The sequence below is a fragment of the Lontra canadensis genome, unplaced genomic scaffold, assembly GCF_010015895.1.
Source record: "Lontra canadensis isolate GAN:19392208 unplaced genomic scaffold, GSC_riverotter_1.0 scaffold28, whole genome shotgun sequence".
Classification (NCBI taxonomy): Eukaryota; Metazoa; Chordata; class Mammalia; order Carnivora; family Mustelidae; genus Lontra; species Lontra canadensis.
In genome coordinates, this window is record NW_022631022.1 from 4,124,082 (window position 1) to 4,147,004 (window position 22,923).

Sequence of the window (22,923 nt, forward strand, 5' to 3'; positions counted from 1 at the left end):
GGGTTCTTAATGACACTTAGCTCCCAGCTATAGAAACAGGGTGGGTGGGGGTGGGGAGGGGGTAAAATTGGAGGGCCTGGCTGAGTTTAGCAAAGATGGGGCCCAGCCTATGGGAAGGGAGCCCTAGAATGAAACTTAAAAGACGGGTGATGCCACTGACCAGCCCCCGCCTGCCCTCTGCTTCCTTGAGGCCAGCTCTAGAGCTCATCCCCACACTAACAAACAGGCTTGCAGCAGAGAAGTTCCATAAAAAGGGATTTATTGCCAAACTTCAAGAAAGGCGCTTCATGACAGAAGACATGGAATGCCATCCTCCTCAAGGAGGCAGGCAAGGCAGCCCCTGTATATTCCCCATCCTTCTACCCCTCCCATTGAAGCTAGCTTTCCCCTTGGGGCCCAGGCCACCATGGCCTGGGGACTCCATAGGAACCAATGGCATTAGGTCACTGAGATGGCCCCAGAGCTACTTGCTTAATCTGGTCACTTATCAGAGGAGGAAACTAAGGCTCTAGTCCCTGGAAACAGGTGACTTGGCTAAAGCCCCAGCCCAGGCTGCTGGTGGGGGGGAAGCTGTTCCCCAAGAGAAGACTGCAGGGGGCCATGTGACATGGGCACATGATGACATCCTTGCTCTCCTACTGAAGGCAGACGGATAGGCAGAATGTGGCATGGGAACCTAGTTTTGTCCATGGAGTGTAGTTTGAGGAGACCAGTGGGGCCTCGTGAGTCAGGACATTGCTGTTCACCTCCACCCTGCCTAGCACAGGCTGCAGAGTAGACATCTGCCCCTCTTGATCCCTGGCCATTATCCTCAAGAACAAAGTAGAATTACAGTAAAGAAGGCATTGACCTGCACTGGCAGGTCTCAGTGGGCACGACTGGTGATGGGGCAGTGGACAGAAAGGCCGGGGCATGCAGCTATGACCCTCCCTTCTCCTTTTTCAGTAAATAAAAGTGCACATGCAGAAACCCCCTGAGCAGACCTGTCAGAAGCTGCTCCCACTCCCACAGGCCCCAGGGAGAGCGGCTGTGGCCCTCGGGGGGCTCTGCACCTACACAGAGACTGGATGGATCCCCAGAGCCAGGGACAACTGTGGTGGGGGGCTTTGGGGGAGGGAGGTGGGACAGAGAGAGAGAGGCCCAGGCAAGCATGGACCAGGAAAGGGACAGAAGAAAATGCCCGTAAAACAAGGAAGTTCAGGAGGAGCAGTCCATCTGGGGCCTGAGCCAGAGGGGTGGGGGGAACAGGGAAAAGGGAAATTATTTCAGGCCCCAACTATCCCCATCAGCATTCAAACAAATGATTGGGATATTGGACCTGTTTCGGTTGAGGTGGAACCAGAGACCCAGATATAAATCCCATCTGGGGAGGCACGGAAGTTGAGGTGGCTTCTCTTCTGAAGGTTGATTTATAATGAAGTATATACAGGATTTTCTGATGTTGACATCAGAGCCATTCTTGGGCTCACCTCTACAGGAATGTGCAAGGCTGGACACAGGCTGGTTCGGGGGTAGAGACTAGACTAGGAGACCCTTGAGTTCGTCCTCCACCCTGGAATCCTCCAATCATAGCTCACCAGAGGGGAAGGCCTGCAGAATGGGAAACAAGCCCAGAAAGGAGCCACACATCCACCAGCATTCTCACACAGCTGCCTCCCACCTGCTGGCACAGGCCCTAGCGGGATTCCAGGTCTCACTCAGCTTCGGGAAGAACCTCGAGCCTGGACGCAAGGCCTTGGCAGCTACTTCTAGTAGGTGTGTGGGGAGGGTTGCTTATGGCTCGGAGCTGCCTCGGCCAGAAGGCTCTCTGCCCGGGAACATGTGCACATGGGAGCTGCAGGGGGGCTCAGCTGTGCTCTATTCAGAAGTCAGGAATGTAAACTACTGGGGGTGGGAAGCAGAGATGATGTCACCCCCAGAAACCCCAAGTGCCATGCTAAAGCCCTGGGGCAGTTCAGAACAACCATGCAAGCAACCAAGTGTGTGCTCCCGGCCCAAGCCCAGAGCCTAGAGGCTGGGCCAGATAGTGGCCCTGGGTGGCGCCTGGCTCCACTGGCCAGAGCAGGGTGGGAAGGATGCCAGGAATCTGCAGGTCCTGGCCATGCCCCCAACATGCCTAATGGCCCTTCTGCAGCCTGAGCAGAAGCATGTTTTTTGGCAGGGTTGGGCAGTGATGGACTGTGCAGACTAGGAGGGACCGTGCCCTGGCCCAGCAGGCCCTAGGGTGCACTTCTCCTGTAGATGGTCACCAGCTCCTTCCGCTTCTCCTGTAGCCCAGGTGCTTCCTGGCTCAGCTCTTCCAGATCTCTGATTTCCTGCAGGACTTGGGTGGCCTGCCTCAGCTGCTCCACAGCCTGGCTGAGCAATGTCTCAGCACTTACGGGGGCCGGCTCACTGTCCAGCACCTTGTTCAGCAGCTTCTCTGTCTGTTCCGAGGCCACCTTCACCTCCAGCTGGGCCCGATACAGCCGTTCTCCAGGCTGCCGTGGGCGCCGCAGGCCTTCCCCAAGGAGGTCCCCCAAGGAAGAACAGCGGGTATGGAAATGAGGTGGCGTGTCCCAGCGGGGCAGTGCTGTGGGTGTTGTTGCATCCTCTGGTGTCGTTTCTGAGATGCCTGAGGCCTGGGGTGGCTTGATGGGCTTGGGACTGTCATCCATGCCATTCACTGAAATCTCTGCTGGGTCTGGGGCAGAGGTCTCAGAGGCCTCAGGACTCTGGGCTGGCCCAGAAGCCTCCATCCTACCCATGGAGGCTCTCAGTTTCTCTGATAAGATCTTGGGTGGGGGTGTAGGGGGCTTCCCACCCTCCTTGGGCACAGATTCAGGAGTCTCAGAGCCGGGAACCTGGATTTCTGTACTCTCAAAGTCAGGGGGATCCTTGGGGTTGGTGTTCTCCCAGCTCACTTTCAGTTTGTCAGGCAGAACCCTGTTGGGGGGCTGCTCAGAGCCACTGTCCTGCTCTGGAGTCTCTGAGTCCTCTTGGCTCCCAGGGTGGGACTCAGAGCTTGCTGAGACAGGGGATGGGGCTCCCTCCCCAGCAGGGGTCTCCATGCTGTCACCAAGGCTGGTCGTTTCAGGTGCTGGGGAAGGCTTGGTAGGAGGCATAGGAGGCTTGAGTATCTCCCGGGGCTGGGCTGCACTGACATCATTGCTGGGGGCAAACACCGGTGGCCCACTATCTGGAACTTCAAGGTCCAGGCGCAAAAGCCCATCAGAAGCTGCGTTGGCCACCTGGTAGGGGACAGTATATGGGTGTCATCTTGGGTAACTGGCATTTGGGTCAGATGTGTCCACCCATAAGGGTACTCAAGCCCTCCCATCCAGGCTGCCCAAGTCCCCAGCCCCCACTCTCTGCTTCCAAGGCCACATGATTAGAAGCTAAATTGAGTCTCGATGAATCCTCTCCTCTCCCTCACTTGCACAGAACTCCCTGTTTTGGAATCACAAGCCAGGAAGTCAGAGCCTAGTCCTCTTGGTGCCCCAGCCTGTGAAAGAGACTGCTTTACAGTGGCAACTGTATTGGCCTGGGCAGCAGGGGACATGGTTCCAGCTCTGTTTCTGATCTCTTTCTGGCTGTCTGGCCTTGGGAGGATCCCGTCTGTGCAACCATTCACTCAGCGGGGCGATGCGACCAGGACTCAAACATGGTCTGAGTTGTCTCGAGCCCACTCATTTCTGCTTCCCCTCCCTGGAGACTGCTCTCTGATCTGCCAGCCTCACAGCCAGCCCTCCAGCCCAGATTTCTGCAGCCAGTGCCTACTCTCCTCATGCTGTCAGATGTGGTCCCAAACCACAGTTGACCGCCACAGGAGGACAGCTGCACCAAGGAAGCAGCTGCCCCCTCACCTTACCCCAGGGACCCACAGGGACACCCAGCAGCCCCCCGGTGATGGAGACCCTACCAGGGAGCCTCAGAGGCCCTGGAGCAGGGCTGGGCAAGAGGCCTCTCCCAGGGTCCCTCGTGGTGGGGGTCTTGGCTGGGACCCCCACTCTCTTTTACTATGCACACAGGTGATCTGGCCAACACATATGCTCGCTTAGTCACTGGGACATGAGTCTCTCCCTGAATTCTTCTCAGAGGGTCTCTCCCTCCAAGGCCAGCCCTCCCCTAACACCTAGCCCACCCCCTCAGGCATTTCCTTTCTCTCTGGCTATGTCAGTCTTTCCTCCTGCAGGCTTTATTCCCTCCGCTGACAGGCATGAACAGGCTGTCTCATTTCAGAAACAAACTCTCCAATGACCTTGGCCCCTTCCCTTCTCTCTCCTCCCTACCATGGTCCCCTTCCCTCTGGCACCCCCAGCCCTGTTCCCCTTGACAAACCTAAGCCAACTCCTCTTCTGAGAAAATTTATGCAGTAAATGTCACCACCTGCCCCTTTCCCCAGTCCTGCCTTTGTGATTTGTGGCTGCCAACCTGGCTGATAACCCCCATGTCCTGTGCCCTTCTTTCTCTATGGACTGCCATTTGCCTCTCCGGCTTCCTCTTCCTTGGCTATCTACTGCCTGGTCCCACTCCCCAAATGTAGCATTTGCTGAGGTTTTTTCCTGGCCTCCAAAATCTTTCCCCCTAACATCCACCCCCATCAGCAACACAACCCTCACCCTGCCTATAACTTCTCCCAGATTCTCTATTCCCAGGGCCTCCATTCACCCAGTTGGCAGGCTTGGGTCCACCTCTGGACCACCCTCCCCTCTGTCTGGTCTGCCTCCCCTAACCCTGTATTCAGTGGCAAGCCCAGATGGCTCCTGCTTCCCAGTGTCTCTCCCATTATGGCCTCTCTTTTCATCCCCTCCTGGGGTCCGGAGGGCCCACCTCCTCCCTTTTCTTGGCTCCTTGCCTTTTCCTCCCTCAACCCAACCCACTGCACCCTGGGCCTCAACTGATCTCTGGAATGTATCCTCCTGTGCATTCTATTCCCAGTTCCAGCATTCAAGGCCTCTACAATTTCCTACCCTCAACCCACCTTCCCAGACTCATCAACCCATCAGAAGAACTCAGTATACCCCAAACTCTACCACCTCAGCTCAGGTCATTCCCTTGGCCAGGGGGCTCCCTCACATCAAGTCTGCCAGCTGAAACCCTTCCTATCCTCCAAGGGTTGGCTCAAGTGCCAGTGGGCCCTCCATGGTCTCTCCTGCTCGGAGAGCCCTCCCGTCTCTCAGAGCCCTCCTCTGTACAGAAGTCAGACACAACTCTGCTTGGAGCAGTCTGCAGGCAGGTCTTTTCTCTAGGTGGAAGCTGAACTCTGAGAGGCAGGTCCTAGCCTCAGGATCTCAGTTTACCTCAGGTACTGACTCTGAATAAGGCCAGTGTGTAGACTCAACAAGCAAAGCAGGCATCTCTCCTCCCCAAGCACATATAACACACGAGCTTCTACACACAGACACCCTACATACCACTCAGGAAGCCCCAACTCCAAGAGTCCTCAGGTAAAAAAGTGGCCCGAGCTTGGCTGCCACCTTAAGGAGCTGGGATCCCCAGCTCAACTGATCTCCGACCTAAGCTGGGGGCAAAGTCTTACCTCCTTTAGGTGGACTCTTGTAGGTGGCCGGCGCCGCTGGCCCCCACGCACCCGGTCCCGTGTCACGTGCTCCAGGGCACAGCTCTTGTCCACTTTCACCTGAGAAGAAGGAATAAGGTCAGTGCCCGGCAGGGAGAGGAAGAAATGCCCAGGCCCATCTCAGAGGCAGGGTCTACACCATCATCTTCCCTTTAGAGGGCAGGGCCCCACCACTGGCCCTCTCTTTGAGGCATTTCCCTGTGTCTGGACTTTGCTTTTCTTCCTGTTGCTACACTGCCTTTGTCATCTCTCAGCAGTCGGAGTCTCTTCCTCTCTGCCTCAGTCTTCCTGCCCGGAACTGGGCTACCAGCCCTTGCCCTTCAGTTTACTGCAATACATACAAGCAGCCCTGAGGCTGCTGTTGTGCTCAGCTGGGGGAGTGGGGAGAAGGCCTGTGATCCCTGGTGCCTGGCTTCCAGAAAATGGTCCCAGTCACTCTCCCAGGTCCTTGGAAAAGCAAAAAGCCCAGGAAAGAGCAGGGCCTCTGCCCCTTTGGGCCAGGGTGTCTAGAGGATAGCATATCCTCTCTGATGGTAAGGAAAGATAGTCAGGAATAGTTGGGAAGCCAGAGTAAGTAAGATTTGCATAGGAAATCCAGAAGCTAAACCCCGGTGCAGCTTGTCCTTGATGGGGAATGTGGCTAAGATTCTTTAACCCTTAAGCCAGGCTCAAAGTCAGACCCACCCTGGGTGGGGGGCGGGGGCGAAGTTCAACAGTCTGTTCCTGACTGCTCCAAGTCTGTGGGCTGACAGCTGTTTCAGTGGCCCCCAACATCTGTATGTCCCATCACCCCTCACCCACGGAAAGGGGATATTTTCTCCAGCTAGTAAAGAGCTGAGCATAAGGGAGTCTCATAAAACATGGCATAGGAGTCATGGCTGTGAATCAGGAGACCTAGGTGTTAAGAGGGACTTGCCTGGGAAGATTCCTTCCCTCAGGTCTTAGTCTTCTGTAATCCAAGGGCTCAGATTAGGTGGCCCCCAGGTCCATTTTAACCCAAATAGCTGTGAATCCATGATGTCAAAGGCAAATCCTCCCTAGGAGATCTGGGCCCGTGGGATACCCTGCCTACTGAAAGCCTGATCATAGCCACTGTTGCCACAGATCACACTACAGTACGGGGGGCTGGCTGGTCATTGCCGACAGAGGGGGAAGCCCAAGGCCAGAGCCAGCCTGGCCTAGACTTGACTGAAAGCTCTCAGCTCAGCATCCCCAAGACCTCTCTGGGCTGGACCCACCAGCTGTTTTCAGCTAAGGCTGGGTTGGAAAGGCTGCAGGGCTGCCACTAGTTAAATTCTACTCTATCAGTTACTCACTTTTTAATTTAAAACAAATTACCTAATTTGTTGACACCTCAGTTTCTTCACCCTTAAAATGGGTACACTACTCTGAGAGGTGTTATGAGTATTAAGTGAGGTAACAATAGCGGATGTCCAGTGTTTGCAGCAATGACATAATCAAGAGGTTGTCTGAGGTGGGGCAGGCAGAATCCTCTCTGAGATCACACATGGTGGGAAAGTGGACATAGAGTCATCCACAGGACCGTATCGCACCTCATCAAAAGCCTTGTTCTTGCCTCGGTTGATCCCTTCATTGAGGGCTTTGATCCAGGATTCCTTCTCCTCCCCACTGGTTGCTTGAAATTTGATGTCGCTGACCTGCAGGGAGCATGGATGGAGTGGATGGCAGACGTTTAACAGAATTTATATTTGGGGTCTTAAGGAAGCCTCCCATCCCAGATCCCAAAGTCTGCCCTGGCACAGCTGGCCAGGAGCAAACTGAAATGACCCCCATAACAGGTCTGACATGGGGCTTTGGGGGTGGGGCACAGATCCAGCAGAGAAGGGGCTCGTTCTCAGCATGATGCTGTCAGAGATCTGGATTGGAATCCACCTTGCCCTGTGGAAAGAGCCAACATCAGGTCTTACTCCATTTAAGTTCCCCAGACCAGCTGTCTGTTTTTTCCATAAAGTAGGAATTGTCCTGATGTTCCTCCACACCAGGTTGAGTATAGTGACAGAGGTGACAGGTATGAAGGGTGTCCATTAGTGAAGGCCCCCTGGAACCAGGGCCACATGCAGCTCCCCAGAGGCCCCCCAATTCAGCCCTGGCCAAGTGAAAAAAGTCCTAGGGTCTCCTTTCTGCCCTTAAATCATAGATTATACAAGAGAAGGGGCACCGGGGTTCAATTCCAACCCCCTCATTGTACAGATAAGGAAACAGAGGCTTACAGATGGGATGGGACTTGGCCAAGGTGACCTAAAGTAATCCCATGTCTCCTGAGTCCACCCCACCCCACCCCAGGGGTCCCTTTTCATCTCAGGCAGGAGCTCTAAGCTCATACATTAGAATCAGAGAGACACCTGGCTGGCTCAGTTAGTGGAGCATGAGGCTCTTGATCTCAGGGTTGTGAGGTGTTGGTGGTGGTGGTTGTTTTTTTTTTAGGATTTTATTTATTTATTTATTTTAGGATTTTATTTATTTGAGAGAGAGTGTGTGTGTGTGCACAAGCAGAGGGAGGGGCAGGCAGAGAGAGAAGCAGGCTCCCTGCTAAGCAAGGAGCCGGATATAGAACTCAATCCCAGGACCCTGGGATTATGACCTGAGCCAAAGGCAAACGCCTAACTGCCTGAGCCACCAGGCGTCCCTCAGGGTTGGGAGTTTGAGCCCCACATTGGTGTAGAGATTACTTAAAAAAAAAATTTAAATCTTGGGAAAAAAGAAGCATCAGAGGGCAGCTCAGAGAGCCCCCTCCCTGTCTGGCTCCAAGGTCAGACAGGAAATATTAAAGTAGCAAAGCCACACACACTAAGGGGCCACTTTGCACACTAGGGCCTCTGAATTGGACAGAACACCACCTACAGCTGGCTGACCTTAAGCCTCAGTTCCCTCATCTATAAAAGGTCAAGACCGCCACAACCTGCCTCATGGAGCTGTAAAGATCAACTGGGTATCTCAGGTATTGAATCTGGAGCTCCACCAGAGTGAGTGCTCAGTAACAGGAGTTATCACCACTGCCTGCCTTCTGACAAAACAGTCCCAGTTTCCTAATCTGGATAAAGGGGTCATGCCTGCCCCAAAGCAATGCTGAGAGGATTAAACATGACTAAAGCCAGGGCCCTGCACACAGTAGGTATTCAGTAAACAGTTACTGAATGAATGAGCCAATAAATGAATGAACTGACCCACAGTTCCTTCCCTTGCCCCGTTTTTGGGCCACTGCCCACTCTGACCTCAAGATGCCCTAGTTCTTGGTCGGGAAGGCTGCCAGCCTGCCCATCCCCCACCCTGGTGTTAGATAGCGCCTTCCCTCCCGCCACCCTCTAAGTTATGTAACACCACAGTTCGCCTGGCCCCCGCAGCATCCTCGTTATATAACTTCCTCCTGGCTGCCACCTCCTTCTCATGCAGGGCCCTGGGTCCCACCCACCTTCCCATGCCAGGCACAGCCAAATGCTCATTTGCATGACCAGGGTAAATTCGATCCTGGCAGCAGATCTGCAGTTAAGTCAGAAACCCCAGGGCACCTTGGCAACTGCCTCTTAGCCCAGCCATCAGGGCTGCAGGGGGCTCAAGGAGGGACAGTGGCTACATCCAGGCTCTGCAAAGGCCCACCCAACCCTGTGACAGGGGCTATCAGAAAGGCGGTCCAGGGCCAGCCCCTTGGAGCCCAACTGCTCCTCCTCCTCGCAGGCCCAGAGATGGTGGGGCGCCTGCATAGTGCAGGATTTAGCATTCCGGAGAGCTGCAGAGGCATATACTTGAACTCAGCCACAGATGGAGCAAGAGCATGGCAGAGAAAGAGCACTGGCCTGGGAATCAAGCTAAAAGTGTTCTAGTCCCACCAACCCACAATGCACAGGCCTGTGCACTACTCAAGGCCTCAGTGGGACAAGATCAGAACCACTGTGCCCAACCCAAGCTGCAGTCCTTCCCTACCGGCCAGCCCACGTGAAAAAGGCTCGGGGGTTGGCAGGGGGTCAGCCTCTGTTCTCTTCTCCTCTGTGAGGGAGAAGGCCTTAGGAAGACCTACACACTAGCCAAAGGGATCCCCTGGGAGACGGAATAGGTGGTTAAATCGGACCCAGTCCCACCCTGAAGAACCTTGTTATCCTGGCTCTATGAGTCAGGCATCCCGCAAGGGGGACCAGAATGGGTACAACTGGAATACCAAGAAGTTATTCCTCCTGCCCCACCCCTGGCCCTGTGTCCAAAGAGCCACAGGCTGCACAGGTCCTTCTCAAGTGCTTCCAAGAAGCCCCAGGGCCACAGGAGCTGCTAGGAGTTGCACAGCTAACAGGACTGGCCACAGAATAGGCCTACATGACCTGGGAAAGGGGGGAGGACAAAATGACAGGAAAAAAGTGGGAGGGGGAGACAGGCAGCAGGAAAGAGGAACAGGCCAAGCTGGCCGAGACCAGCAGGGCAGCAAGGCCCAGCTAGGCCACCCTGCTTCCTGGCAGCATCTGCCTGTGACCTCATGGCAAGGGCGTGGGGATGGGAGGCAGGGGGAGAGGGACATGCAAGACACTGGAGTCTTTGTTTATTTGATTAGAGGGGGGAAAAAAGGCAGCCTCAGGACCAGACTGCCAGGGTCATGTGACCTCCCGGCCAGCCGGCAGCCTCACCGAGGATGGGGAACACCCAGGGCGATAGGAAAAGGAGGGTGAGAGGACGCGGGGGACATGGTGCTCTGGGCAGTGCACTCTCTGATTTCTGGAGAGCCCTCCTCTCTGTAGTTTCTCAGGTGGTGAGAGCCAGAGGAGTGGAACCAGATGTACTGTCCTGTAGCCCCCACTACTTGCTCCATAGCCCCATTTCCCCAACTTATCATCCTGTTCCCAGAGTCACCTAGAGCCAACCTGAACTCTTAACAGGATTGGGGGGTGGAAAGCAGGGTGTTGGCCAAAGCAGCTAAGAATGCAGCTGCACAAACAGGCCCCTCTGAAGGTAATGGGCCACCTTGAGCTGGGCCCAACCCACCTAAGCCCACCATCAGCTGATTGTTAAAGCTGGGTAAAGGGAGGCGGCCCACACAACAGCACTGGCAGAGGACAGACAAGCACAGCCCTAGCCCCCCACATCCACAGAAGCTCATTCAGAGACATACAAAGACCCAGACAGACCCATGGTCAGGTGAACACTCACCTGCATATAAAGATACACACACACACACACACACACACACAACCTTCCACACATAACGTGCTCTGCATGTCACTCACACACAACAATGCCTGCTCAGAGAGGAAAGTAGGTCTCCAGAACAGGGAGAGGGCTAACAGGACTGAGAGACCAAAATATGGTTCTCCTTTTCCTAAGAGCCCTAAGCAGCAGATGTCAAGTGAAACCAGGGTCCAGCCCCATGAACTGTCACAGCACCATAAACCTCGACTCATACCCCAATTCCCAGAGCTCCACAGATGCCTCTGTGTCCCACCCCCCTCGGAGCTGGACAAAGGGTTAGTGAGTAACACATCACAGCCTCCTCCAGGGCCCACAGCCCTGGGGATCTGAGGACTTAGGCTCCTGGCCCTTAAAGCTGGGGGAGAACAGAATGGCCTCCAGCAGACCCAGACCAGATGCTCCCAACCCCCAGCCTCTGTGACTCAGCCTCACTCTGTGAGGCTCCGTATGACGTGCAGGGGTTGGGGTGAGGCGTGGCCCAGCTGCAGATGGGCGCGAGCTGGAGAGGTGCTGTACACGCCAGCCTCAAATGTGAACTCCCTCCTGACATCTGTGAAACTATACCATGCATCAACACCCACCCAGACTCCCTGCCAGAGAAATGTGGTGCAAACAGAAAACCTCATCTGCACACACAGCGCGTCCCAGGGGAAGAACCGCCCAGGCAAGAGACATTCTCCAGCTTTAGCCAAGAAATGGAAAGTGCAAAGGGAGGGAAGGTGGGGGGCTGCAGGTCTCTGAGCACTGAGTCCAGGATGGAGCAGGAGGGGTGGCCCACCCACGAAGGCCTGAGATGAAGCGGAGGTCACAGCCTCCCCTCTGCCCCAGACAGCATCAGGGTACTGCAGGCCTGGCGAGTTGAAGGCCTCATTCCCCAGTTTTCCTGTCTCAGCTCTGAGCCTCATGTGTCCAGGGTGTGGGAGCAGGCCAAGGGCCCCACCTCCAACTACAGCCTGGGAAGGAGGGCCCAGAGCCTGGAAGGGGAGAGGGGATCAGATATCTCAGAAGTGCCCTAAATGTATCAACCAGGGGCTGGGGAGACTCCAGGCCAAAATGAGTAAAAGGTCCAACCTGTGGCAGACCCTGGGTCTGAGCCTCAGCCACACTCCAGAGACCCTCCAGAGGCTATATCCAGGGGCCTGGCCTGCCTTAGAGAGCCTTCCGGGGGTGATCTTCCCAAACCTACCCTGGCCTGGAGGGAGGTCAGGCAGCAGTCGGCATAGCCCTACCTTGTTCCCCGGGGATCGCTGCAGGATAAAGCGGTGTTTCCGCTTGAGGAGGGCACGAAGGTCCTGGCACTTCTCGTAGCTGCCCAGCTCCACTGTCTCCACACATTTCTGCTCATCCTAGGGAGGGAGGTAGAGAAGCCATGAATCGATGAGAGCCAGACACATCCAGACCCTCAAACACCCAGGCTCCACCTCAGACACTGATCCCAGTCAGTAAGGGCATTACGCGGTCAAAAGTCAACCTTGGGCTGCCAGTCAATCACCAAGATGTGGTATTTGGACCACAGCAAGTAGGTAGTGTTCAGCCCGTGCTGACTGGAAGGGTGCCCTCAAGGCTCAGCATCCACATGAGATACAGGGCACCCAGGCCGGAGGTGGGCAGCAGGGCTGACTCAAATGCCTAAGGCCAAAGGAGAAGACAGCAGAAGCTGGAGAGACTTTGGAAAGGACACCTGGGGGTCCATGCAGGCCCAGAGGCCACACAGAGAACTGTGGAAGAGATAGCCTAGAAGAGGGAACAGGATGTCACAAAATGAAAAAAAAGGAAAAAAAAAAAAAAAGAAAAAGCCTTCCAGGCAGAGCCACAGAGGGAAATGTGAACTAGGCACATTTGAGCTGCACACCCTGCCTTTACCACAATGATCCTGAACTGACTTCCCCACTTGGCATCTTCCTCCGCTGACCCGTGGCTAGGTGGGGAGGCCACTTTCTATGGCCTGCACAATGGAGAGGGCAAGAGTTCCTTCAAAAGCAATCCCCCCATGAACCTGCCATCCTGAAGCCTCATCACTAAAAAGACAGTGGGCAGCCTCTTCTAGGCCACCCCTGGACACTGGCTGGGCTGCACTCCTGCCCACCAGCCCTGGCACTGGTGTATTTTTCTCCATGGGGGCTCCACCTACCAGGTGCCTTTGACGCAAGCTGCCTGGGACCAGCTCCCCCAGGGGTAGTCAGTTCCTTCCTCTTCCAGGGGAGACCCAGCTGGGACAGCTTCTCAGTGTGCTGCATTCTCACCCTTGAGCATCCGGGGAAGAAGAAGCAAACCCTGGAGGTGGGGGCTGAAGGGGACAGCTGCCCAAGAGGCTGGCCAACAAGTTTAGGACATGCTTGTGCTTGGACATCATTCAGAGAGCCAGCAAGAGCACTCACCAGGGACCACCTTGGTGCTCTGCAGTTTTTGGTGGAATATCTAAGAGGCAGTGACTCAACTGTCTGCAGAGGAAATGCCCTGATTTCCCTCCATGATAATCTGCATATGTTAAGAAGCCCTGACACTTAGCAGGCACTTTTGCTTCTTTGATTCTCCTGAGCCTCCCAATCTTCATGAAAGCCTAGAGGCCCAGTATTTGCCTCACTATATACAGGAAGAGAATGAGGACTGGAGGCAACTGATTTGCCCAATGGGAACAGACAAATTTAAGGGGCAGGGCCAAACGCAAAGCTACCTCCTGCCTCCCAGTCAGAGCTGTTTCTAGCACACCACTCCTTCCAGCCACAGTCAGAGGCTTGGGTGATCAATACCTTAGCAACAGGTCACTGTGTCTCAGTGGTCCTCCAAGTGAGGCACGTGGCCCAGCAGCGGCATCACATGAGAACTAGTTAGAAATGCAAATTCTCAGGCCTCATTCCCACTGAATCATAACCACAGGAGAATGGGCCTAACAGTCTGACGACTAACAAGCACTTCAGGTGATTCTGCTGTATGCAAAAGTTTGAGAACCTCTGCTCTACACCAGAGCTTCTCAACCGCAATAGCACCTGGGAGCTTTAAAACCCCCAATGCCCAGGCAACATCTCCGAACAATTTCATCAGGACCTCTGGAGGTTGGAGCCCAGGCATCTGTATTTTTCAAGAGATGACTGTATAGCCAAGGGCGATAACCATTGACCTGCTCTCTGTTTGGGCTGTCTGGGGAAGGGGAACAGATAGATGGCCAGGGTGACCAGATCTTTCCCATCCAGGTTCAGTGAAGTGTCTTTTTTCATTTTTGCTTCCAAGCATCTCTTTCCAACCCCTAGTTTCCAAGCCTTTCCAAGTTCCTCTACTCTACACAGGGCTAGTAATATCCACCTGCTCCAGAAAGCCTCCTGCCACACCCCCACACCTGAGCCCTGGTGCTCTCCCTCTTCTGAGGTTTCCCATCCACAGAGCACCTGCCAGGCACAGGCACTATATGAGGCGCTAGGGCCACCCTGCCATGGGGAAGAGCAGTCCTAACTCCCTGCTGGGCATCTCTGTCTACCCTGGGGGTGCATATGTGTCTGGTTACCTCTACAGCAGGTAACCAGAGGTAACCTATGAAAGGCCACCCAGAAGAGGGACACATATTGGATTAGTTTGCTGGACTGAATGCCTGACACAGGGTGAGACTCTGGTCTAGCAGGTCCCCTCCTACCTGCATCCAGAGAAAGAAGCCGCCTGGGGAAGGATGCCTGTCCCAGAGAGAGCAGCTCACCTGCCCCATGTGCACAGGCCTCCCTCAACAGGACAACTACAGGCCCAAACACACCCTCCTCTGTCTGGGAACAAAAAGTCAGTCCATCCCCACCACCCGGCTCTCGCCAGGGTTTCCTGACCTGGGTCTCCTCTCCACCCAAAACGCTGAATCATCTGGCCTTTCTGCAGCTCAGAAAAACGGATAAACCAGCAGGCACTGGGTGGGGGCAGCATTTTTGGAATGTCAGTCTCACTGACAGTAAAGAAACAGCCAAGAGCCATTTGCACTCGCCTAGTTCCTGACATCAGAAAGAGTAATTGAACTCCTAAGCATTTCTCAATTCCTGCTCCTGGGCCAACCTTCCCTACCCCCCAAGTGCGAAGTTCTTGAAATTGCACAGAGGTTTTTAATAGTGACTTTTAAGCCTGATTTAGAGGTTTCATGTTTATGGGATGTGAAATCCTTCCCACTTCCCAGTTGTGGCCAGATGTGGAGAGGGTGCCCAGGACAAGTCTGGCACTGCCTGACAGGCTGACAGCTTGGGGGCTTGTCATTCAATTCCTATGGCAGCTGGGACTGAAGGAAGCTGTGACAACTGCCTTTATTTATAAAAATATCCCCCTGCTGCAGCTATAGCACATCCTAATTTGGTAACAGCAGCAGTATAGAACATCTGGGGGACTGTCTGCACATTTCATTCCCTTGCCCTCCTCCAGCTGCTTCTGACACCCCAACTCCATGAGCCCGGGGACTCAGGCAGGAAAGGCAAGGTGCTTCACAAAGGCAGTTCTCTAAACTGTTAGATCTGGTTGCCCAACCTTTCTTGGCCTGGGACAGTTATGAATTTGCCAAGATAACCTGAGGGATGCTGAGAAAGGATGGTGGGAAACAGGCAGGATCCCTCTTCCTCTGCCTCCAAGCCAGTTCTGCCCCATGTATTCCATCTGTCAAAGGCACGCAGGGATAGTCCATCTTCCGTGGATGGGCCTTCGCATGGCATCAAAACCAGGACACAAACGACACCTACAAGTAAAAGCCACCTTTCCTCCTCAGATCTTCACCCACAGCTTTATTGACTCTTACTTAACACACAATTTTAACATCCTTGGTTGTTCAAGTTCCGAGCCTGCTGAGATGGGAAGGGGCACAAGCCTGACGTGGGCAGCTGTGAGGACTATGAGAGGCACACGGATGGCAGAGGTGGCAACTGGGGCTTGACGTTAAAGCAAAAAGAAAAGCTGAAAAGTACGGTCTAGCAGGATGGACTAGTCTAATAATTAAGTGACTTGGAGCTACCATGGAAAGACTCACTTTTAGTCCAACACCTTCTGTTGAAGAAGTTAGAGAATACTCAACATATTTTAGCCGATTTCCACCAAAAATAAGCTTTAGAGTTTGCTTGCCAGAATCTATGGGTGGAAGGAGCACTGGGTTTGGTCTGGGTCCCAACTCCTTCATTCACTGAGATGCTGACGTCACTGGCCCCCTAGGGCTTCAGTGTCTTCCTCTGGGACATGATGACACTCTCACGGGACTACTACGAGCCTCATATGGGAGATAGGGAAGAGTCCCACAATAAGCATGAGCGCAAAATTTTATTTCTATTCTCATTGCTGAATGGAACAAGCTTTAGCCTTCTGGCACATTCACTTATGTGGCATCTAGCTCAATGACAAGGAGTTACATTATAGATGCACAGTGAGGAGACACACAGGTCCCTGTGCACTTAGACTTCAACAAGCCCCTCATCCAGGAGCCCTAGACTTGTACCTAGAGGTACTGTCCCCACATCACAGTGACCCAGAGAAGATCAGGCACTCCAAGGAGTCAGGTCTCAAACCAAATTCAGTTACACAGCATGTCAAGAGTGGAGCAGGTGTTCCAGTGCCAGTTCTGGGATCCTCCAGCTGGCCTGGGCTGCCATCTCTTTGCCCCGTCTCCCGGCACCCCCAACCACAGGGCCAGGGGGGTCTTTACCTCGTTCTCGTAGACCAGCAGCTGGGCCTGGCAGAGGAGCAGATACCGGTCTTTCCAAAGCCCCAGGAGGCCACCACTGCTCTTCTTGATCCAGCCAGCCTTGTCTGCCCTCCGTGCTCCCCGAGGCTTCTCGCCCCCTTCCTTCACGCCCTGTAAGATAGCACCAAGACATGCCATGAGGGCTGCTGCCATGGGGCCACACCGTCCAATGGTCGCAAGAGGGATGTGTCCCTCTGTTGGGTACCTCCTCATACCATCCCACATGAGTTTCCCCACAAACCCCAAGGCAGATACCCTTAGTCCAATGTCAGGAGAAACAGGAATAGGGGCACCTGGGCAGTTCAGTTGGTTAAACATCTGCCTTCAGCTCAGGTCATGATCTCAGGGTCCTGGGATCGAGCCCCACGTGGGGCTCCCTGCTCAGTGGAGAGCCTGTTTCTCCCTCTCACTCTGCACCTCCCTCTGCTTGTCCATGTTCTCTCTCTCTCAAATAAATAAAATCTTAAAAAGAACAGTAGCGACAACAATAATTGCAACAGGCACCTCAGTACTGAGGCACCAGATTATGTTTTACACATATCATCCCACTTAACCTATATTAACTACTCTCTGGGGTGGTAGCATCATTATCCACAGGGCACAGGCAAACTGAAGCTCAGAGAGGAGATGACTTGCCAGAGTCACTCAGTGGGAGGGACAAATCCAGAATTCAAACCAGGTCTCTGACCCCATGTTCTTCCAGCTCCACCACTCTGCCTCTCATGGATTCATTCAACCAGTCAACAAACACTACACTGAGCACCTACGACATCATGGGTGCTGAGGTAAGCAGAGAAGAGTAAAAATAATGCATTTCTGTCCTCACAGAGCTGGCAATGCAGGGAAGGAGGAGTCGAACAAACATGAGACACAAATACATTAACAAGCACGAAACGCTATGAAGGCTACAGTGAAGGCGGCATCCAGAAGAGGGGAGTAAGAGAGGACGGTGGGGGACCTCGCTGAGGTCTGGGTGGCCCAGGAAGGCGTTCCAGGGGAGAGGACATTCAGGCAGGAGTGGAAGGACGGGAGGAAGCAGGCAGGTGGTGGTCATCTGCCTCTCCACCCCTGCCCTTCAAGAGTATCCATTCTGCAGGCCCCACCTCCTGCCCTTCAAGAGAACCCATTCTGTGGGCCCCACCTCCTGCCCCAAAGCAGGAGGTCCTCTGCTCTTAGCACCACCATAGGCCAGGACTTGGGGGTGGCCATCCGTCTGGTAAGGGCTCCAAGGACTCTGCCTTCAACCACAGGCTGGTACAGGAGGTAAACCTGAGTCTTCTTCTCGGACATGGGCAGCCACCCTGGGGCTTCTAGGCCAGCTGCTGACATCTCATGGCCCTTGATTATCTGCTTAGGTGGCCGGCCGTCAGGTGCATGCCTATCAGATGGGGTCATATTTACCTCTGGTCCCCAGCACCTAGCACTGTTCCTTTACACATAATGGGTGCTCAAGAAATATCTGTGAAAGAAAAATAAAAATACACCAAAATTTGCTAACCACTTTGCTTCGGTGACTGGTGCCCACAGCAGTGAGTGTGAAGGGGAGGGTAAAAGAGGGAAGGTCAAGAAGTGTCGAATCTAGAGGATGCTAGAAGGAAATTAGCACTGACTAATTTTGACTACTTTATAATTTACATAAAGTTCAAAAAAGGGGCCCCAGTTAAAAGGAGCATAACTCTCCCCAGGGATACCCTGTGGCCACAGCTGCTTTTGGAAGGACAAGCCTGGGCAGAAGTGTGCTGAGCTGTCAGGGGCTGGGCAGGGCACTGCCTCCTTGCTCTCTATCATGCCAGAGGAGCCCCAGCCTCGTTCTCACTGTGGCCCCACCCCTGTGAACTGCACACTCTGGTGGCTGAGAGTCAGCTTTGAAGCCCAAGTCACACAAACCGGAGGCAAGCCACTTAACCTCTCCAAGCCTTAGTTTCTTCATCTGTGAAATGGAGATACACCAGAAGTTGCTAGGATTTTAACTCCACGAGGGCAAGGATTTTTGCTTTGTTTACTGCAATATCCCCAGTGCCTAGACAGCATCTGGCATTCAGTAGATGCTCAATAAATGTTTGTTGAATAAAGATATGGCATATAAAGTAGTGCCTAGAACACCCTAAACTTAGGAAATGGTAGCTATCATTGTCATTGTTGTCAATGGCATCCCCTCTGGCTCTCAGGGACACTTTCCCTGGGCCTGGTTCAGTATTTAGGAGAAGGCCCTTCTGGGCTTATCTGCTGGGCTTCAGTACCCCAGGAGCTCCAGGAATGTGGGGTGCCCTCATCATCTCTCCCTAACTTGTAGAAGGCAGGAAGAATGGGGAAGTCAGATGGTCCCAAATGGTCTTTCTGGATGGAGGAATGTGGAAGTGGGAGACTTGCTTACAGGCCAGTTAAGAGCCACCCACCCTGACCAGGGAAAGAGGGGACTTCGGCACCCTTTGACCCTTTTACATCCAATCATGCACCAACCCGAATGCCAGAGACCCTGTGTTCAGCCCCCACTAGCTACATGACCAGCAGGAGCCTCATCTCCCTCAGTGAGCCCTGCAGGCTGGCGCAGGCCCAGGGCTAGAAGGGAAGAAGTAGGAGATGGGAAACCCCACCCCATCTTTCACACCCCTCCATCAGCAACTACAGCACTGTTGGCCACTTCCTTGGACTGCAGACTCTCAGTCTCTCTCAAATGAAGCAGTAGGGACTGCAGAACACGAAGCTTCTGCCTGGTCTCCCACTGCTGAGTTCCAAGCTTGCCTCCGGCTTTTCAGGGGCCCATCCACCACCCCATGGGATTGCACACCCCTTTCTAAGTTCTCTCCCTCTGTGACCTCCACTGCCTGCCTCACCCGCTATCTGACATGTGAAAACTTCCTGTCAGCTGGAAGCTCCCAAGGGGCGAAACTAGACACTTGTGCCTTAACTGCTGTCCTCTCAGGGTGTAGTAGATAGAGCAGTGCCCAGTGAACACCATGACTGAGTCAGCTAAAGAAGCAAGTCCAGGGCCTTCGGGAATGGGTGGGAACAAGATGGGATTGAGGCGAGAAGTCACTTTGGGGATGGGGGAGTGACAACTGAGGGGCTGGAGGTGGCACAAACCAAAGCCCAAGGAAGGGTCTTCTTGTCTAGAATCAGCCTCAGCAAGAGCCTCCTAAAAGCGAGGCCTGGCTGGAGGCCAGAGTCGTGCTTGCCTGCCACCCTCCACCCTGCCCCTCGGACACTCCCACTGGGGGGCCTGGCTATGCCCCAGTAAGTTTTAATAAATGGCCCCTCCCCTTGGCAGGGCTCACAGGGGAGGTTTTGTCTTGCTCAGCCCAGTTTCTCTGCCTCCTCTCCTCTTATTGATCAGCTGACCACTGTCCTTCCTGTTTCGCCCTCTCTTCCCACCCATTCTCACTCAGACCCACCCCTACCCACTGTGAGCAGCTCCTGAGGCACCCCTAAGCACCAGCCTGGCTCCCTTTTGCCTGAGATGCGAGGCACTCTGGGTCATTCCTTTAAGAAAAGAAAAGGATGCCAGGGCACCCTAACCCTGTACACAGAAGGGAACAGGTGGAAAACCACAACCCAGGCCATGGTAGAGACGAGTAGAAGGAACCTGAACCTTGTTGGCACCTCACATCACAGGGAGCTTATGACCTTTGCCCTTGCCCTTTGCCTAAACCCAGTGATGTGCTGACCAGACCTGCTAAGAACCCACTGTGTCAGAAGGTGGGATAGGGTAACCAGAGAGGAAGCACAGGCTCTGCCTGGAGACAGCTTCCAGTCTGTTGAGGGCAACATAGACCCTGTGCAGGGAAAGTCCTCAGTCTGGGGGTGGGGAGGGCATTCCCCGCTTTTGGGAGAACACAGGACCTACCCCGAGGGAAACCTCAGCCCTAGCTCTCTGGTGGGGTAAGGGCTTGGGGTGAGTGTGGGAAGCCCTTGGAGAAGCTAAGGTTTTAGTAGGAGTGAGAAAAGAAAGAGGCATACACCTTGACCCAGAGGAGAAGGAAGGACACAAAGGATATCAAAGACCCTATACTCAACCCCTTCACTATTGAATGAGAAAGTATAGCCCAGAAAGGGCAAGAGATTAGCTCAAGGTCACAAAACCAGGACTGGGACAGGACACTGCCCTGCCTGTCTAGATGGATATGGGCAAATAGGCAGCCTGGAGCCACTAGAGGCTGAGCCAGGGAAAGGCATGACTATGAGAGGGAAGTAGGGAGTGGCAGGACCCCAGGGCAGAGATTGGAAAGAAAGCCTCAGTTTGGGGGTTTTAACCTTACTCCAGTGGCAGCAACAATATCCATGATATCTGCAGTTTTCAAAGCTTTTGCATGTATATCAATCACATCTGTGGATGGCCCACCTTCTTCATTTTATGGATGGGGAAACTGAGGCCCTGAGAACTCAAGTGGACAAATGCCCAGTGCCCAGACCTGCACTTCTTCACTAAGCCTCAGACTGATGAGGACTACCAAGCTATTGCACAGAGGAGGCCACTGAAGCCGAGGGGTCTTGGCACCAGGGCAGCTGGGACACAGGGAGAAAGCTCTGAGCTAGGCAGAGGGCTAAAAACAGCCATGTGGGGTGATGAGGCCTGCCTGAGGTTATGGGGAAGAGCAGGTGACTATGATCTAAGAGGTTTTAGAGAAACAACGATGGGCACTGAGACCTACAGAAAAAAACAAATGATTAGAAGAAATGGGAGGAAAAGAATTAGGGATGCCTAAGAGGAGGTAGGAGATAGGGAGCCCCTGACTGCGTGGGGAGGAGGTAGGCAAGACCTTAGATGGCTCAGGTATGTGGGGGACTCCTGGCATTTGCGAGTCAGTAAGTAGCAATGCTAGAAACTCAGAACCAGAGGGAGTGCAGGGCTGGGCTGGCCACGAGACAAACCATCGGCCCAGGAGGCCCCAGGAGAACTTCCCTTAATTGGGGGCCAGAGCAGATAGGAGATGGAGTAATCCTGTCCCACATCCTCTGGGAGAAGGGGAGGGGCCACAACCAGACAGTCCAACCCTCACACCAGGGGCCTGGAGTGGGGGAGGAGCAGCCCCACCCCTGTCAGCAAGAAACCACAGCAAATCATGGTGGCCTGACTTTGCCCCCTACTTCCACCCACTCTGAGAGAAGGGGACACAATCACACAACACAAGGGGAGGAGGCCAAACCCTATATTTTATAGAAGAGGAAATGCAGGCTGAGAGGGGAAGTGACTTATCTACCATCCCACAGAAATGCAAGGCCTGGCCTGGAGGAAACCCCAACAGACTGTGGCCCCAGGAAGTAGGGAGCTGGACACTGATGCGGACACAGACAGCCTGGTCCACCAAGGGCTCCCCAGCTGACCAGGGTTGCCCCAAAAATGAAGGTTTCATCTTTCCTCTCCACCCATGCTGGCAGACACCCTTGGGCTGGGAAGGGCAAGAGCTGAGACCCCCTCAGAGGACAAGAAGCAAAGTCCTTGAGACTCAGCAGATCCCGGCTCTAAAGTATTCATTCCACAGATGCACATTAGGCGCTCACTTTGTGCTTCCATGATGGTGCTGCTGGGAGAGGTGAGTTTGTAAGTCAAGGGTAGGGGTCACTGAGTCCCTCACTTACTCCAGACCAAGAGGGTCCTGAGGTGGAAGAGGAAAGCTCAAGGGGCATTGCTGGTCCAGTCTCCCACCTGGCCAGAGAGTTGGCTCTCCCAAGGAGGTGGGGAAGGCAGTAACCAGGATCAGTCCCTCTGTGGACCTGACTCCAGAGCAAGGGAGAGGGTATGGGAAAGAGGACTTATAAAGGGACTTATAAAGGGACCAAGAGACACGGTCATGGCCTCAAGATTCCTTGAGACAGGGACTGTGAAACCCGCAGACTCCGCCATACACACTCGGTCTACCTCCTCCGGATCAGACCTGGCCAGCACGGGGTGTCAACCGTAACCCCGTTCGAGCCCAGTAACCCAAGCCACTTTCAGCGAGTCGTTAACTGACCAGAGCCTCAGTCTCTCCGTCAATCCAATGGGAACAATAACCACCGCGATGCCCACAGTTGGTGAGAGAAGACCAGATATCCAAGGAGGCTGGGTCCGCGAAGTGCGGGACGCAGAACCCTAGCCCCTGCTCCAGCTGCCTGGGGGGATGGGGGTGGGGTAGGGGTTAGGTGTCGGGAGTACCGCGGGAGAGGGGCTGGTTGGAACAAGGGCCTGAGCCTGCGACCCCAACAAAAGTGAGGGTCTCGAAGACCCCAGCCCCGGCCTCCTTCCCGGCCCGGCCCTCACCTCCTCCTCCATCGCGAGTCCGCTGAAGTCCTGCAGCTCCGCTGCTCACTCCCCGCGCGGCGCGGGATTCGCCACCTCCATCCACACCCGGCCGGGCGGCGGCTCTCTGCGTTCTGTCCCGCGGGCCGCCGGGGGCTCAAGAAACTTCGGGGGGGCGGGGTTGGGGGCGGGGAGAGGCTTCCGGGGGCCAAGGGGCGGGGCCCGGGGAAGGGAATAGCGGGGCTGGGAGGCCCGGGGCCGGGAGGCCCGGGGCCG

At 54.4% G+C, this 22,923-nt stretch overlaps 1 protein-coding gene across 2 annotated transcripts; it reads right to left on the reverse strand.

Moving 5' to 3' along the window:
* Positions 1–242: 242 nt before the first annotated feature.
* Positions 243–22,796, reverse strand: PLEKHO2 (pleckstrin homology domain containing O2). 2 transcript variants are annotated; one of them, XM_032864718.1, is made up of 6 exons: positions 22,669–22,796; positions 16,392–16,541; positions 11,977–12,093; positions 7,114–7,218; positions 5,522–5,620; positions 243–3,230 (listed from the first exon to the last, which is right to left on the reverse strand). In XM_032864718.1, exons 1-6 carry the CDS (start codon positions 22,678–22,680, stop codon positions 2,220–2,222), a joined length of 1,494 nt encoding a protein of 497 aa, XP_032720609.1. In that variant the 5' UTR covers positions 22,681–22,796; the 3' UTR covers positions 243–2,219. The 2 variants fall into 2 exon arrangements, with proteins under 2 accessions (XP_032720609.1, XP_032720610.1); XM_032864719.1 differs by lacking the exon at positions 7,114–7,218.
* Between the last annotated feature and the right edge of the window lie 127 nt (positions 22,797–22,923).